General features: G+C 47.6%; 2 protein-coding genes and 1 pseudogene across 2 annotated transcripts; 1 reads left to right on the top strand and 2 right to left on the bottom strand.

Annotated features, from left to right (window-relative positions):
• Positions 1–1,925: 1,925 nt before the first annotated feature.
• On the bottom strand, positions 1,926–5,938 carry LOC117862684 (uncharacterized). Its single transcript, XM_034746187.2, has 5 exons — positions 5,529–5,938; positions 5,204–5,428; positions 3,017–3,042; positions 2,653–2,939; positions 1,926–2,355 (listed from the first exon to the last, which is right to left on the bottom strand). Exons 1-4 carry the CDS (start codon positions 5,886–5,888, stop codon positions 2,714–2,716), a joined length of 837 nt encoding a protein of 278 aa, XP_034602078.1. The 5' UTR covers positions 5,889–5,938; the 3' UTR covers positions 1,926–2,355; positions 2,653–2,713.
• A 4,925-nt stretch (positions 5,939–10,863) lies between these two features.
• On the top strand, positions 10,864–13,168 carry LOC117866089 (uncharacterized). Its single transcript, XM_034750294.2, has one exon. The coding sequence runs from the start codon at positions 11,283–11,285 to the stop codon at positions 13,002–13,004; it is 1,722 nt and encodes a 573-aa protein (XP_034606185.1). The 5' UTR covers positions 10,864–11,282; the 3' UTR covers positions 13,005–13,168.
• A 1,583-nt stretch (positions 13,169–14,751) lies between these two features.
• On the bottom strand, positions 14,752–17,225 carry LOC117854204 (uncharacterized; annotated as a pseudogene).
• Positions 17,226–18,635: the final 1,410 nt, after the last annotated feature.

The raw sequence follows: 18,635 nt of genomic DNA, 5'->3' as shown, positions 1-18,635 counted from the left end.
GTGACGGACGGGGCTCGTGCTCCCAAACCAAAAATCCACAAGGCGAGGGCCGTTGTACGGGGTACTCCCAACCAACGACGGGTCGGTTTGATCTGCTGCGGCATCTTCGTTTTGGCGGGGGCAATTCCACTGATGGCGGCAAAATCAACATCCACGCATGCCATTCCAGAGCTGTTCCATCCCCTTTCCCCTCCGGATTCCATTGCAGAGACATGAGTAGCGGCGGCGGCGCGATGCTAGATGCGGCGGCAGTGCCGGATGGAAGGCCTCGGCCGCGTAGGGGCGGGAAGGGTGCGGCCATGACACAGAAGCGCGGCGGCGGCTAGCGTAGGGACTCGATCTGCAGCTGGCGGTGCCCTGATGGTAGCGGCTAGCTCGGGGCCTCGATCTGCCTTTGGCGATGCCCCTGATGGTGGCGTCCTCAAGATTCAGATGTAGCAGGATGGTAACACTTCATTCCCTTTTTTGAAACGAAAGACTTCAGTCCCTTCATTTATGTCTCTTCAAGCTTTGGTTCTTGAACTAATTGTACGAAGAAATTAACTTTCATGAGTTTGACCTTACTAGCTTCTGTATTTACTTGGACGTTGCTCGTGCTACCTTTGTTGTATGTCAATTGGTTCAGGAAGAACCACCAATACAAGACCCCCATGATTTTTTGACACTCATAAAATAGTTGGATAACGTCAGTTTTCATATACATGGTTAATCTTTTGTTTCATGCATCAATGTTGCCCAAAAACATAGTTTTGCTTGCAGCTAGAAATCTGCCTATTATTTATCAGTGTCGCATACCACAGAAGTTCAGATAAGTCTCAGCGTATACTAAATTTTGGATTAGATTTGTAGTGACAGCAAGTTGTTTTCAGGTTTATAGAAGGGACATTTTCTGTAACCAATGTTGTGGGTTCAGTAAGCAATCTGCTACTTCTCTTAATTAATCTCTGATATTAATGATCATACTGTATCATGCCATATCTGTCAAATGTTTCTGATACATATATAGAGCACCAGGGATTCAGTAGAAATGTGTCAAATGCAGTAGATTGTAGTTGTTTCAAGTCTGATCACATACACGAGGAAAATGCTTTCACTTGATGGTTGATTGCTGGTCCATAGGTTCTTCAAGCTGTCATTCTAATTTCCAGGATGATTGCACACATGAATTGTTTTTCACTGTCGGCTAGCTGTTTACTAAATGTTTCCTAACATGTTAATTGTTTGTCATTGTTGCTTTGTTCAGACGAAGGATGGTGTTAGCTAAGGCTCTGCATGGCAGCTTCAAACTATTTTAACTAGTGTCATGGTGTAGCTGCTCTCTATTGCAATTAGTTTAACTAAATTTGTATTGTTCATGTTATGTATGTATTCCGAGTATCTGTTGCTATAAATATATATTATACTTATGCTTCTAAAAATTTCAAGTGACTTGTTTGAATACATTGTGTTTTCTAAAAAGCAACAAAATAGCATACAAAGATCAAATTATACTTCATCACCTGCCCATACACAAATTAAATATTACACAGACAGCCTTATAGACAAGCCACTGTATAAGTTGTTTGTTTTGTTGTCTGTGCATGATCTCTAAAGCACTTGCAGACGGTAGCTATCTAAACTGTTGAACATGCCCTCGTATACTATGCATGAAGGATAGTATAATGTGTGCAAGCCATGCTATCTAATCCTGATCCGCAATTAATGGCTGAGATAATCAAGATGTAAAATACTTCATTAGAACAACCCTTGTCTTCAATATGCAGTTAACCAACAGATTTTTTTTTTCTTGAACAGTTAATGGTCCTGTTTGGATACGCTTCTCCAAGCCACGCTTGGATTACAATTTAAACAAAGATTTTCTCTTTTCGCTTCTCGTAGTTCAAATCTCTGAAGCAGCTTACCACATAAGCGAGAATCGGTAAAAATAAGCAAAACGTTTAGTGAGATTCTCACTTATTTCCACAATAAGCCGCTTATAAGCGGAAACAAACGGGGCCAATATTTGTCTACGATTTAGCCACTGGAGGGAAACATAGACATTTCCTCCTTTATTGTTCTACTGAAAAATGATTAAAAATCCAAAGAAACCTCTTTGTTCATAGTGAGAATAAATGTGCAAAATATACAGCAGAAGATTTATAAAATGTTAAACAAATGACTACTCTACTTGAAGCCTTTTTATTGTGGCACCAAGTGATGAACAGAGAGCCTCCAGCTTGCAAATGGATGAGGATTGATACACCTGAATACTGGAAGAAACTAAGCCCAGTTGCCTGATAGCTCTAGCAGCCTTGTGGGGCACACGAACCACTTCGCAACACCAGCTTTGCTTGACAGCTCCTGTTATCCATACACCTATGAATATTTGGAAGACAGCACCGTAAGTTTTTAAAGAGAGATTCTAACAGCAAGGAAGTGTGATAATGTAACGTTGTTAGAAACATTTCCTACAAAAAAGTCCTAACCCCTGAAGTAAAGATGGCCAGTGGGGATCAGAAATCTTGCAGAGAATGTAACAAGTACTACTTTGCAAGTCAGATCAAAATGTTGGAGTTTCATTTAATATCTTATTACTAGCCTAATTGTGACTTTTTAATTGAGATTGCATCCGCAACTATGTTCTATCTCAAGATGGGAAAAAGGAATGCTTACAATGATTGTCCAATTATATGTACCCTCAGGTTTTCGCTATTGCATTGCACGGCCAACTCTGCTACTCTGCTGAGTTTTTACTCTTGTCAGATATCTGCTGCAAGTCACTACTAGCTGATTCACTGTTACTTGTGTTTGATTGTTCGCTAATCTTCCCTGTAGAGGAGCTATTGGAGTCATCATCCATGATAGATTGGAAAGTGAGTTGGAGGGAATACAAAATCAACCCCACTGCATTGATTCCAAAGACAGAAGTTGCTAGGTAGCAAAGCCCAGTGATAATTGTTCTGAAAAAAGAGCAACATTTTTAGAGCAAGGAATGGCAAGCCAGTGAGAACAAATAGCAAAATAGATGGATTCACACCTTATTGTGATTGTTATCTGACGAACCTGAAAAAATATAATATTGGATTGTATTAGATAATGCGTGATATAGCTATAACAAACCCTACACTTTAGTTATGCTATAACCATACTGAAAATAACAGCTTACAAACAAAATACATTGCACTGTATCATGTATGGTGCACATGATTGTAAGAGAGAAAGGACAGTACTAGTTTCAAAAGCCAAAAACCTCACTGAAACTGACACATGTCTAATGTTAGATGATATCCACATACAATATTTAACTTCAGAGACCTCGTACAAACATACAATGTATCAACAGGATGACCTGAGACATATGTTTAAGGGTCTGTTTGGTAGAGCTTCACCTGGAAGTGATTCTCTGCTCTAAGGAAGAAGTGAATCAGGAGAAGGTGGCTTCTTTTAGCTCCCAGCATTTTAGTTAATTTCAGGGAATTACTCCAGCAGAATCACCCTGCAAACTGCCATTTGGCAGAGCTCCCCCTGGAATCACTTTGGGACTGCTCCGGGAGCTCCGCCAAACAGGCCCTCACGGTACTACGCTAGGTAGATGGCATCTGAATACATACTTCAATAGACGGCATCTGAATACATACTTCAGTCATCTCTTAAGAACATATACCATATTAACATGACAGTACAGTTCAAGCAATCATAGTGACCTCACCAGTTCCTACACCTACAATGAGACATTTTTTCAAGCATCAAGATTCATTGACTTTTGGTTGTTTTCAGCAGTGGATGCCGAACACATCAAACCATAACTCTACAAACAACATTTCCCCTATTAAACAGCAACCAGTACCAAAACTGGTTGTTCTATTGCACAGAAAGAGTTGAAGCATTTTCACTACCCCAAAAAAAAAACATACACTTTGCAGAAAGAACCGTCAATTTGAATTCTCAACTTATAAACTATACATTTTCACAAAAAGAAACAAAGCTTTCTTCTAACTCGATACCATTATGTTGTCTTTTTGGCCCACGAGATGAGATGATTTTATCCAATATGGAAAACTGCAAAGCATGCATGGTTGAGTCCCGCATTTCCTAGGCATGTGGTAGAGAGCACTTTATAAGGTGGACTTTCTTGTCGAACATCAAAGCAAGAAACTCATGGCATGCAAAGACTTGGTTGAAAGAACCCATGTCCATATCTGTGTTTTGTTGCATTAAAATCACATGACTTGTAACTTCATGCGGAGCTGCTAATCCAACTTGATGTTTCTAACCATATTTATCTTTCTGTTGAATCAGTCCAAGGGGTGTTTAAGACTGAATATTCAGTTCGGTTACTTTTTAACTAGGTTTCATTGACAGTTACTAGAGGAAATTGCAGCGTCCCTAAAAGGATATGGAGACATCCAGGCCAAGAAGATCAAATTCCTTCTTTCCTCCATCCTTCTTTCTTGTTTTAAACATCTGTATCCTGGTGTAGTGCTGAACTCTGCCAGCTCTTCTCCCCAACGTGGTTAGCTTAGAAAATATATAGGATATTTTTTAAATGCTAAGTATCGTAGCCACCATGTTTCTTGACAGTGGAGGCCTGGAAAGCCTTCTAGTGCTTGGCATGTGTTCAAATTAGGCCAACCAAGGTAAATGGCACTTTACAAAACGAAGACCAAGTAACTATGGGTGTTCCATAAATTTCCACTCCTAGCTATGTATATATGTTCATCATGATGGCACATACGTATCAAACTCATTTCAGGTAAATGCTTAAAATTGTATTTAATTTTACAGGCATGTGGAATCAGCTCTGAAATTCAGTGACACAAATAAAATTGAAGCATCCAAAATTGGACTATGCCTATGAGATGGCATGACACAGCCCTTCGCAGCTTCAGTGACTCCACTAGTAATCAAATACTAAAACTGGTGCTCACTGCTCAGGTAGGGTAACAACGGAAACATATTAAGTAAAGGATATTCAAAATGCTTAACTCCAAAACATCCAAAGTCAGGCACAAATAATAAAGTGCACTTATCCTATCTAACAATTAGTTGAATTGTCTTTCTCACTGAATATTGGTTGGCATTCTTACTTAATTTCTTATTCTAACAAAACAAACTATCACAAGCACGGTACAATCCAATTTGACATTAAAATCGCCAATGATAATGGCAATGAAAGCACTCAACGAACAAAGAAGCGACAAGAAGAAGATTATGAAGAGCTGACCGAGAAGCTGTCGGAAATGGTCTGCCGGTTGAGCGAGGCCTCTATGGTGGTAGTGAACTTGTAGAGGATGAGCGCGATGACCCCCGCCGCAATCCCACCGAGCAGGGCCTGGATGGGTGACGGCGGCTTCTCGGTCTCGATCGGCGAGGCGCTCATCATCCTGAGCCCCTCCAGGGCCTCCTCGGTCAGATTGTTGGGCTTCTTCACTCCGCTCGACCGCACCCTCTGCGGCAACGAATCAACCACGCCAAGAAACGCGTCGGCTTCTGTTGGAGAGTGCGTGCGGAGGGATAGAGAGGGAGGAGGGAATCGATGGAGGCATTACCAGCTCCTTGGCGCGGCGGGCGCGGCGGCGGAGGGAGCGGAAGAGGAAGACGGAGATGGCGCCGGTGAGGAGGAGGCTTGTGGCGGTCTGGAGCGGGGTGGGATTGTCGTCGGTGGAGAAGAGCGTCGGGGCGCGGAGCTCCACGGGGCCCTCGCCTTCGGCGTCGACGGCGCCGGCGTCGGGGGGCTCTGGCTCCGCTGCGGAGGAAGGCGGCGGCGGCGGCGCATCAGGCTCGGCGTGGATAGCGGTGGAGCGGCGGAGGCGGCGGCGGGGAAGAGGGAAAGAAGAGGCGAGGGGGAGGCGGCGAGTTGGTGAGAGGCGGTGGAGATGAACGCGCGGGGAGCAGTGGAGGAGCAGCATGGTGGCAGTGGAGTGTACGGGCTGCGCAGCGGGAGCTCTCTGGTGTTTGGTAGCGAGGATAATGGAGCGGGATTTTTTTCGATAGAAAAATGCAAAAAAAAAACTCCCGAAACTGAATTTTTCCTGCTTTATCGATTACGTTTTCTTTTTACCTGAGCTTTACCCCTTTTTTCCACTGACGTCTGTATCTCATTTGAACAATAGAAAACAAAATGTTAAAACCTGTAATTTGCAGTTTATGATTGCACGCGCGTTCAATTATGAGGGAAAGTCATAAACAGGTTCCACCAAAATTGATTGAGATAAAGTTATAAACACGTATTCGAAGATGGTTGTCTCCGTTGAGTTGAGATAGCTCAAGCTTCACTTTGGAGAGAGAGTGACCCCGTACCTCCAATCCATTACAGGTTTGTTTGGCATGGACACTAGAAATCTCAAAAGGAAGCAAATTTATCGGACTGGAGTAAAAAAAATCCCCTCGCCAGCCCAAGCCGAGGTTCAGAAATTTTCTTGACTCGTGATCAAGGTCGTCTTCTACCTTAATTACAAACAATGCCTTCGGAGAGGTCATTCCCAATGGGTCAGGTTTTTTTATTTCCCACTAGAATCCATTTGTATTGGTAGAGATAGAAATGGTAGGAAAGAAACAAAGTTCTTTATCAACTCATGTTAAACATAGACAAAACGAAAGAATCATGTCATAAGGAAGAACCATAGTAAGGAGGTGAAGCTCAAACTTATTTTTTATATATTTTTTTATTCTATAGGTGAGTTTAATTTGCTCCCACACAAAGTTAAACCAGAACCTGCTTCATGCTATTTGGCTAGGCTAGAGGCACTTTCGCGAGGGAGGAGCATTTTATGTTGCATATAGCTACATATGTAAAAAGGATGTAGTACTTCTTTTCCATAAAATTGCAATCCTTTATTCACCGTTGGTGGGTCAAAAATTGCACTTGAAATGAAATCTCATACACTCTATGAAACAAATTAATGCTATGAGATTCAAAGATTAAACTCCGAGCAATAGCATTGAGGTGCAATTTTTTTTCATCGGCCTTCATGGGGTTGTTTTGATGAGTTAGGGATTTCGTCCCTTCTTTCATCTTCCAAACATATGAGCATTTCACCTCTAGAAAATATGACATGCAAACATGCAAATAGGGGTAGTTAGCACTGTCAAAATGTGGAGGCCTAGCGAGATCACTAACCTCTTCGGATGTCATTTTGATCGATGGCGATGAAGCCAAGGGTCAAAATACGAGCCACGAGCTCTAATACCAATTAAAGGGACATGTTACCTAAATGGGGTGAATTGGGTGTTCTAGAAACTATGGTTCCAAGCACATATAAAAATATAGTCCAAAATATTTTCAAAATGTACATAGGTTTTTCTATGTGTTGCTATCTCTACCCAAACGAGTTTTGCATCCTAGGATTCTAATTCTATAAACTACACATGGCAATTTTAGGAAAGTTAAACATGGAATGTAAGTGCAATAAGAAATCTGGAAGGTAAAAGGGGTAGAGATTGCAAACACCCGACACATCAATTTTTACTGAGGTATTAGAAAATAAATCTTTCCACTAGTCCTTGTTATGGGAACCCCTCTCCAAGGAATACCCGCGTAAGGGCATATGCTCCCCGGTTAAGTAACTCCATAGGATAGCCGACGGACCTTCCCTATGCGTAAGTGTGTCTCCATCTTGCCTCTCTCGGATGCTCCCCGCCCCTCTTCACATGGTAGAGTTTAGGAAAAATGCCAAGGGCCTCTCCTCCCTTTCACATGTATCGGTGGACACTCCGCAAACGCGGTTGGAGGGTCTCACAAGACTTAAAAGTCTTGGATTTACAACTCTTGGTGTCGGTGTTTCGTACCGCCGACTAGTGATTGTATGCCGCGCTCTCCTCACTTCCAATGGCTAGCACACAAGAGACAAGGAATTATAGTGGTTCGGGAAGATCCCTACGTTCAGTTTCGGCAGGAGTCGTGTTCCTTGGATCGAGTGCACTAGGCTTACAACGGGGTGCTTGCAAGCAAGCGTTCGTGCATTGCGTGGGTGTGTGTGAATGAAATTGCGAGAGAGAGAGAAGGAAGGCCCGGTTCCCTTTATATAGGCCAGGGACCGGGTGATAATGTTGAGAAATGGAGGGGGTCTCCGACCTCAAAGGTCGGGAGTCGTGGCGTGTTCGGGGCGGCCTTGCACCAAAGGACTTCCTTGTCCTGTCCTCTTGGCCCGTCGTGGACTTGGTACTCCCTGTATGATGGCTCTTGTGTTGTGTGGGCCACTTACGCATGGCCTGGCCTACTCCATGGTGTGTCCCCGTCCTGTCTACGAACCTCAGCAGTGAACGGGACGGGAGCTGCTGCTGACGTTCGTACCGGATATGAGTTGGCGAGCCTTGGTCAGCGGCTTAGATGGAGCGTGTCGCTTCTCCCAGCTTTCCCCGACCTCTTTAAGCAACCTACATCTTGACAACCACAAGATTAACATAACGTTTAGCTGCTCCCACACACTCTCAGCTCATAGGAAAAATTTCCAAGAGCTTTGGGTAGAATTTTCCATTCCTATGTTTCATACACGAAGGGGAGCCGTTCCTCTGGAATGGAAACTAAAGTTCCTTCATTCCAAACACAAAATTAAGTAACCTTTCCAAAGGAATGCATTCCTTTGGAATTCATAGAATCCAAACGGGGCCTAAAAGGTTGTTGAGAATGAAAGGAGAAAGGATTGACCATAGTGTGGGACACTGTAGGGGTCCAAAAATTGAGTGTTGAAGGCTCAAAGAAACACCGTGTGTCCGTGTTCCCCACCTTAAATCATGGAACCATAAGACCATCTCCAGCAGATTGATTTTCCCCTTTCCTCTTTATCACTCTACAGGGGAATCCCCTTTCACAATTTAGATTTTTAGGAAGAGGTGTTGTAGCAGATCCCTTTTCCTCTTTCCCCTTTCTTTTCTTCTGACACATGGGATCCACCCAAGGCCTTCTTCTTCATTCTCCCTTTCTTTCTTCTCCCTTCCTCCTCCCTGTGTTCTTCTTCTCCATTGGTGCCTGACCGGCAGAACGACGACTGGGCACACGAGGCGCAGCAGCGGTCTGGCCAAGCCCCCCACCCCGCAGGGCAGACGGGGATGGCGGCAACAGGGGCAGTGCTTGCCGACGCTAGCAGACGCGCGGGCGGACGGCGAAGGTCGGGGTGGCAAGGCCCGCCAGCACGAGTGGATGGCTGGGATAGGGACGGATGGCATCAGTGGCTAGGGCACGGCCCGCGGGCGAGCAAGCGAACAGCGGCGAACAGGGCAAGGTGAGCCACACATGGGCTGTACCCAGTGGTCGGCGCACAGCGATGCTCAGGGCTAGCCAGGCGAGCGGTGCACGAACGACCAAATGTGTTGGTGGCCTTGAGATCGTGCGGTTGGAGAGAAAGGGAAGGAAAGGGAGATGGGTGAATTCCCCTTTGTAAAGGGAAGATGGAGGGGAAGAAAGGGAATTGAGATAAAATAAATTGGAAAGAGCATCACCAGTAGATCCACTTTCCTCTTTTCAGTCATAAAGGGGATTTAGTGGAGAAAACTCTGCTCGAGCAGTTTCCCTTTCAATTCCCCTTTCCATTTTTTTAATCCCTGTTATCCCTCCCCCTCCCTCTCTTCCCTCTTCCCTTTATAGAGGGGAATCCACACTTCTCCCTTTCCTTCTTCCTTTCTTCCATTTTCTTTCCAACCGTGCGATCTCTTGTTCATATCCGTCCGATGTGCGGCCTTGCACCGCCGCCCACCTGTCCCAGCTCGTCGCGCAGCCGCCTCCGCCAACGCGGCAGCCATTCCTAAGCTCCACGGCGCCCGCCTATACCGGCTCGTCGCACCGCCACCTCTGCCAACGCGGGCCGTTCCTGAGCTCTGCGCTGCCAGTGCTCGCTTGGGCTGCCCTCTACACTGCCACGGACCTCGTCGTCCCGTCCGCCCGCGATGGCAGGACCTGCCATGGCCGCTGCCATCCCCGTCCACCCACGCTGGCGAGACCTACCCCGGGCGCCGCCGCCCCCATTCGTCTGCACACGGCATGCTCTACCCCCGGCGCTGTCATCCTCATCCACCTACCCGCGGAGGGCCCTACTCCGAGTGCCGGCCTCTCGTCCCCCCGCCCACGGCGAGCCCTAATTGGGGTGCCGCCGTTCCCGTCAACCCGCGCTGGGCCTTGCCTCGGCCATGCCGTCGTTGTGCCCCAGGCGCTGGCGCAAGAAAACAGAGAGAGAGGAGGGAGAGGAGAGAAAGGAAGAAGAATAGCCTTTTACCCATTGGCATGTGGGTCCCACGTGTCAGGAGAAAAGAAAGGGGAAAGGGGATCTGCTGCAGCACCTCTCCCCAATAAATTAAAATTGTGAAAGGGGATTCCCCTATCAAAGGATAAAGTGGAAAGGGAAAGATCAATCTGCTGGAGATGCTCTAAGGAGTTTTGTCCAGTAGCCTTTGACTGCAATTTTGCAAGACCGATCTCATCTACTACTCCATCCGCTCCAAATTGTAGGTTATTTTGATTTTTATAGATTCATAGATATTATTATGCATCTAGACATACATTATATGTAGATGCATAATAATATCATGAATAAAAAACTAAAATAACCTACAATTTGGGAAGGAGGGAGTAATCCTCCAAAGAGAAGCAATGGCATTTTGAGTTTTTTTAACTGTTGGCGTTCATTTGTACGGCCCACTTTATCTTTCCAAATGAAAAACTAGATAAAACTTCTCAAAAGCAGCCTACTCCAAATATTTTTTGGCAATGTTTTTTTTTCAACATGAAAAGTACCATAGAAACAAGGCGCCAGTTCAAAGTTAATCCAAAATCTCAAGCGTATGCCCATTCAAAATAAAGAACATGTGAAAGCATATTCTCTACTGATAAAGCTGTGCGGCTAATTGCTCGGTACAACAAACACCCATGCACCCGTGCATGAAGAACAAGTGCACCCGTGCCGTGCGGTGGCGGTGTGTCCACAGCACGACTCTACGTTGCATTTCTACCGCACTAGTCTAGGTCCATGAAGAACAAGTGTACGCTACATAACACAGACATGGCAGTAACCGAAAGCAAAAGCACAGTACACAGCTGGAGCAGGGGATAAGCGCAAGACAGTGCATCAACAAAATACGGAGTATCTGAGAATTCTCCCGCCAAAACGGAAGATACCAGAGCACCAGAGGGGCATTTCCGTCACATTGATCTACTTGCTGGCCAAGAACCCGGAGGGGCATTTCGGCCCGTTTGGACGTCCGGGCACGGCACCGTCAGCAGCGGCGCTCCGGCCATTTATAACCCCACCACCCATTCCGTTTCGGCAGCTGCCTTTGCCACCCCGCACATCCGCCTCTCCTCGCCTGGAGCCATGGCTGCTCCGGCGTTCCACCTCCCCCTCTCCCTCCTCCTCGCCTCTCTGCTCCTCTCCACCGCAGCCGCAGCCGCCGCCTCCCACAACCACCACGGCGTGCCGGGGACCCACGCCCACCTCCTCCACCACCACGGCCACGGCCATGGCCACCACCACCGCTCCCCGTCCACGATGACGGCCACCGCCCGCTTCGACACCGCGCCGTCCATGCACCAGAACCGCGTCGAGTCGGAGTCGGAGGAGAACCGCCAGTCGCTGCGCGTCCTCGAGCCCTTCTTCACCCCGGCGGCAGCCCAGGCGCCCTCCGGCGAGGAGGCCATGGCGGCGCTGGGCGCGGCCGCGGCGGACGCGGAACCGAAGACGCCGCTCGACCTGCCCCAGCCGCCCTCGCCGCCTCCTTCCTTCGTCGCCGCTGCGGATCTGCCTCCCCTCGCGCCGCAAGCGGGGGACGCGAGGTGGTCCGCGCCTGAGGCCGTCGCCGCTCCTCCACCCGTCGACGAGCCCACCGCCACCACGACGACGACCCTTCCGCTCCCCAGCCCGTACCCCGAGGCGGCGAGCCCTCCGCCTCCCGTCCACGGCGCCGCGGCGGGGATGGCGTCCTCGGGCGACGACCTCGGCCTGCAGCAGCTCGCCAAGGTGCTCGCGTCGCTGGGGTACAACGAGATGGCGTCGGCGGCCACGCTCCTCGCCGATTCGCCGTCTGTCGCGACCTGGCCCGGCGCGATCACCGTCTTCGCGGCCCCCGACATCTTCCTCCAGGCCGCCTGTCCCGGGTGCTCGCGCCGCCACCTCCTCCTCGACCACATGGCCCTGGGCTACTTCCCCTACGCCGAGCTCACCGCCGCGCCCACCGTGAAGCTCCCGTCGGCCTCCGTCGGCTTCTGCCTCGACGTCGCTGCCGAGCACCGGCCCTTCTCCGTCCACCACGCCAGCCTGTACGTCGACGGCGTCGAGATCTCGCACCCTGAGCTCTACGACGACGGCCGCTACGTCGTGCACGGCCTCCGCGGCTTCGTCCCGCCGCTCTCCCACGCCTCCTGCATAGAGGGCACGCACCACCACCACCACCAGGTCCAAGTCCACCACCACAGCCGCCGCCACCACCACCTAAGCGCCAAATCGGCCGCCGCCTCCGCCGCAACCGCCGCCTCCATCGTGCGCATCATGATCCGCGACGCCATATCCCGCCTGCGCGACAGCGGCTTCGGCTTCGTGGCGCTGGCCATGCGCGTCAAGTTCGCCGAACTGGAGAAGCTGGCGAACCTGACGGTGTTCGCGCTCGATGACCAGGCCATCTTCACCGGCGGAGGCCACGGCTACGTCTCGGCGGTGCGGTTCCACATCGTCCCCGGGCACCGCCTCACCCGCGCCGACCTCCTGCGCCTCCGCCCCGGCTCCATCCTCCCCACCCTGGACGGCGAGGACCAGAAGCTCGTCATCACCCGCGGCGCCGGATCCGCCACCGACGAGGTCCGGATCAACTACATACCCGTGAAGGAACCTGACGCGGTGATCAACTCCCGCGTCGCCGTGCACGGCATCTACGTCCCGTTCCCCCGCCTTCACCTCGCCAACCTCGCCGCCTCGGTGGCCGTTGCCTCCGCCATCCAGGTGAATGGCAGCTGCGACATCGGGGAACCCTTCGGCGACTGCGCCTCTACAGCGATGACCTCTGCAACGATCCCGGCTGCTCAGGGCTACGGCGGAGGGCAGTGATGCGTGAGCCCGTTCGTTTTCTTCTTCTGAGTTTCTTAGTAACTAGTAGGATTTTCAGCTTGCGGTTTCATTGTTAGATGAGAGATGGGTTTTTGGTGATGAAATGTACCGCACTCGGCACTTGTGCATGGTGAATGAAATCTTGATGGAACTTCTGTTGGTGATGATGTTTTGCTTCGGGAATTAGCATGTTCAGTTCTGTTCCGTTTTGCATCTGTCTGCTCTGTTCTCTGACTCTGCTGTTTGCCCTGTTCCATGTCGTGTCGTTGCATGTGTGGTCTCTGCATTGCTGCTAGCAGCCTGTTGATTTACTCGCTTGTGTGATCGATGACTGTGAATCGATAGATCCCAACTGATCATGATTTTCTTGGAACATTCAGTTCAAATGGTGAAGTGCTTATATCCTGAAGTATGTTCAGCAGTAAGATCAGTAATTATGTGATTTACCCTTCCCCATTGCTGATTGTGATTATATCTCAATTGCTTGTGGTTTGCTTGGATCCCTGGAGTCCTTTGATCAATGCTAAAATTTGCAACGAGGTGCATTGTTGGGGATTTGGGAATCAGGATTAGGTTGATCTCAATTGATCATGATTTTTCTTGGAACATTCAAGTTCAAATGGTGGAGTGCTCATATCCTGAAGTATGTTGAGAAGTAAAATCAGTAATCATGTATTCATGTGATTTACCCTTTGCCATTGCCGATTGTGATTATATCTCAATTGCTTATGTTTTTTTGCTTGGATCTCCAGAGTCCTTTGCTCAATGCTAAAGTTTGTAGTGAGGTGCATTGTTGGGATTTGGGAATCAGGTACATGATGCATATGTGCAATGTCGTATTAGATGGTTATGAACTTGGATCGAGTGTTGGCTATTGCGCGATGAACGAAGCCTTCGTTGAAATTTGAATTGTGATGCCGTTTTCTTTCTGAAATAACTATGGTTTGTTCTGTTTTCCATCTTTGTGCGTATCAACCTTCTTTGCTCATCCATGCGTGCTCTCTGAAGTCCATGTGTTAGACCACCAATGGATGAACACATGGAAAGAAATTAACAATTGGACGAGCATGGCATTTTTTTTCCCTCTGTAGGGCTAGACTAAGATGTTCTCTTCACTGAGATGCTCTATTTTTTGACATTGTCTCCAAGCTCCCAGTTCCTGAATCTCTTCCTTTCTACTGGAACAAAAACTCTAAAATCTGAACACAAAATTGGAGTCATTGGCTTCTCCGAATTATGTGTTTCGGGACACGGGTGGTTCGGGACCGGAAACAGAAACACAAATGATGAGCTGGGGTCCGGCGGTGCTCACGCGCAAAGCTTTCCAGGGCACCGGACGCACTCAAGAAGGGTGCACGATCTGGGATCTGCAGTGCATGCAAGCTTCAGACGGCACGACAGAGCGCGCACGCAGTCGGGTCTCCTCGGCAGGGGAAGCCGACGACGGACGCCTGAACACGTGACAGCCCGGTGGTGAACCGGGGATGGCACGCACGCAGCGGAAGGGCCCCTGTCTCGCCCTATTGTGCGACGGCTGTTCCTGGCAGTGGCGAATCTAGGATTTTAGGTCAAGGTATGCATCCAAAAAAATGATACACAATTCGGTAAATCCATTTACCAATTCGGTAATAAGGTTTAAATTCATGGATAAAGTAGAAACCATATCCATTAAATACAATATAAATAGTTTCAAAGCCAAACTGATAATTGAAATATATGCATAGAGTACCAGAGACTTACAACGTTACTATAATGACATTTTTATTCGACGCTTCCGAAAGGACATAAATGTCTCAATTATATCATCTTCATCAACTTCAAAGAAAATATCTCGCTCAATAAAAGTGACTAGACAATCATCCAAAAGACTATCTCCCATCTTATTTCGTAACTTTGTTTTCACTAAAACCATTGCAGAAAACACCCTTTAAACACTTGCTGTTGCCACAGGTAGAAGCAATACCAATTTAAGAAGCTCATAGACCATATCATACACTTTATGCCTCTTTGTTTGGACAAGCTTAAATGAGAGGTCAACAATATTGTCTAGACCTTTGAATCTATCATCCTTCCTGATGTCATCAATATAATTATCTAGCTGCAATTCAAGTCTGAGCAAATTATTATTTGAGAAGTCCTTTGGGTAGAACTTAGCTAGTCTGCGTAGCTTCTGTGCATCAAAAGACTCAAATGAATTAGAAGGATTGAAGGCTGCCATACAAGACATCAACTCCATGTTAATCTCATCAAACCGATTATCAAGTTCTTGACTTATTTGATCAATGACGCCAATATATACTTCTCTTCTAAAGTGGTCATCATTGGTTTGCTTTCGAGCACGAGATTTCCTTGCTGATTTTCCATAAGGAACATAATCACCATCCATAGCAGGAACATCAACACCATGTTTATCACAAAACGAGGTGACCCTCTCAAGAAAATTATCCCAGCCATTTGACCTCAATTCTTGCATTCTTTTCTTTGCCACATTAACAAGTGATACTGCATTAAGAATGTCTTGCTCCCTTCTTTGCAAACACTCAGATAACTCATTTGTGTATCCAAGAATAATATACATTAAGTGTGCAAAGAAAACAAACTCAAAGGTCTCAAATGCTCCCGTCACAAAATGTATTTTGGTCCAATCATCCTTATATGTCGAATCATCCCCAAGATCAACCAGTACATCGTGGATTGATTCATACATAGTAATGATGCTGCATATGGTTTTGTAATGAGATCCCCATCGAGTATCTCCAGGTCTAGGCAAACCCATCTCTTGATGTAATCCAGTTCCAGATTCAATTTCACCACAGTCAAGTGCTTTCTTGACATTCTCAAGCCTTGCATTTCTAAGCATGTCATGGCGCTTACAAGAAACTCCAACAATATTCAACAAGATAGATACTTGATCAAAAAAGAAGCTACAATCAGTATTTCCTTTAGCAACAGCAACAAGAACCAATTGGAGTTGATGAGCAAAACAATGAATATAATAAGCAGAAGGTGATTCTTGCATGATCAATGTTTTCAACCCTTTAATATCTCCTTTCATGTTGCTAGCCCCATCATATCCTTGACCACGGATTTGAGTCAAACTCAAGCCATGACTTAAAAGTAAAGCTTCAATTGCATTTTTCAGTGATAAAGAGGTAGTATCATCTACATGAATAACTCCAATAAAATGCTCACATGGCCTTCCCAATTTATCAACATAACGCAAGCAAAGAGCTAGTTGTTCTTTATGTGATATATCACTAGACTCATCAGCTAAAATTGCATAAGGCTCATCACCAAGTTCTTCAATTATTTTCTTTCTAGTTTCTAGGGCACAGCAGTGAATAATTTGCTTTTGTATGTCTGGGCTAGTTAAGGTACAGTTACCTGGAGCATTCTCCAAAACATACTTATTCACTTCTTCACTATTTCCGGCAAGAAATTTCAAAAGTTCAATGAAGTTCCCTCTGTTGCTAGATTCTTTACTTTCATCATGTCCACGAAATGCCAACCTTGATGCAAAAGAAACTTGATACACCTAAGTGAATAAGTCAACCTTTTCTTATAAAGTCGAAGATCCTCATCACTCCACTTCTGAATATTATAATCAATTGCTACCTTGGGAATTGTAAAGCCAATATATCTCTCTTGAGCTGCGATATGTGACTTGGAACCCAAATGTTTGAGAAGTGCCTTCTCTCCTATATTCCAATTATTCCAGCCATCAATAGTAAATGCCTCTGACCCTGTGCCTTTCTTGAACAAGTAGCATATAAAGCAAAATATAGCATCCTTTTTAATACTATATTCAATCCATTCATGATTGTACATCCAACAATAATTGAATTGACGATTTATTCCTGAAATCTTTGTTTTCGGAAAATCATGTGCAAAAGGCTTGAATGGACCTTTAGTAATATATGCTCTTCGAATTGCATCTTGATCATTAGTAGGATAACTAAGAATGGGACGTCTTTCACCTGGATCTTGTGGAAGGCGATTGATGTCATAAACTGGTGGCACAGAAGACGGCTGCGGTGGGGGCGGTGGTGGTGGTGCTAGGATATGAGTTTCAATTTCCTCAACTACTCTCTCACGAGTTTGCTCTTCCACCACAGGTACAACCGGATCAGAAGAACGATTAGAAGTAGCAGCAGCTGCTGCTGCCTTCCTCTTTGCTTCATGCTTCTGAAAAAGAGATGCAATGTTCCCGTCTCTCTTCATAACTGTTTAAATATTACAAAGAACACAACACCAAACAATTAAATAAATTGTGCTTGTACACGATTGAACTGACACAAGTGATTATGAATCACTCACATGATACGAGTCCAGAACAAAAGATCAATCTAGATCGACTTTTCTGTAGGGTAAAATCCTCCACCTTGTTGCGTGCTAGATGAATCTATAATTTAGGGCTAAGCAATTAGTAATTAAATCATACACGAATAAAGATGTTTTTATAAAAGCCAAAGAACGTAGAACAAATAATTCACCAGATGCCAGTGTTTCTCGAGATCTTGAACGATTATTGGCCTGCGCCTTGCTGCTGGATGCCTGGACTGGCCGCTGGCTCGCTGCTGCCTGCTTCCGGCTGGCAATCGACTAAGTAGTATTGCCGTCGTGTGATGGCGTCTCCGTCTCGTCTCTCCGTCTCAGCAGTCGGCGGTCTGCAGATTCCGGGTAGGGCACGCTGTACGCCGCGCCGCAAGCCGCACGAAGAGACAAAGCCGAACTGCCGTGTGCTGGAGACCTGGAGTCCGTTGCGTGAGGAGGTCGCAATCCGTGTGGGCCGCGTGGGCCTGACGGTGGAATCGCAAGTCTGCACGAGTCGGCCTCCTCTGCTGTCCTGCAACCTGCTCTCTCGCTTCCATTTTCTTTTTTCTTTATATAAAATATGTATGTATAGTAATTACCTTGGTGGAAAAACAAGGTATGCTGCAGCATATGCAGCATACCCTGTAGCTCCGCCCCTGCTGGGCGCAATCCAACATCAGAGGGTTGACTTGGGTGGCAGCGTGGTTAGCAACTGCCTTACCCACTCACCAAGCAAATCCTTTCCACAAGCACGACGGTAGGCGGAGCATCACCATGGGGTATTGACCCTGCTTTACCGAGAACGGCTCGAGCTCAGCTCGATGGGCGGGCGCCTCGGCATCTTCTCGCTACGGCCGCTGTGAGCTTCTGCTCAACCTTAGCAAGATGGGCGGCCGCAACTACCACCGCTCCCTCGCCTGACGTCACCCGACGGCACCGGGCTCCGGGTCGTCTAGTCGTCGAGCCGCGCAGCCGCTGCATCTGCGACCAGGATGCCCATCGTCGTGCAGGCCTGCCCGCAGCTAGGAGCCTCGCGGGTCACGGCTGCCGAGGCCATGCGCCCCCTACCTCACACCGCGCCGTCCGCGGGGAGCTCGTCGGCGGTGCGAGGGTCGCCGTTGGAGCTCCCCGCTCGATCCCTGCAGCGGCACCGAGGCGGCCTCACCACACGCAGCCGCTCCAGCAGCCTCGTCACACGCCGGCGCTCGGGGAGATGGAGGGCGAGGAGCAGATCGGGCCGGCCGCGACGGACTTCGCGGCCGCCGTCGCCGCACCTCCCCTCGCGCACCAATGGTCCGAGGCCCTCGCGACGCGATG

This window comes from Setaria viridis, chromosome 1 (genome assembly GCF_005286985.2).
Source record: "Setaria viridis chromosome 1, Setaria_viridis_v4.0, whole genome shotgun sequence".
NCBI lineage: Eukaryota > Viridiplantae > Streptophyta > Magnoliopsida > Poales > Poaceae > Setaria > Setaria viridis.
This window is presented reverse-complemented; position numbering and strand designations above follow the sequence as displayed.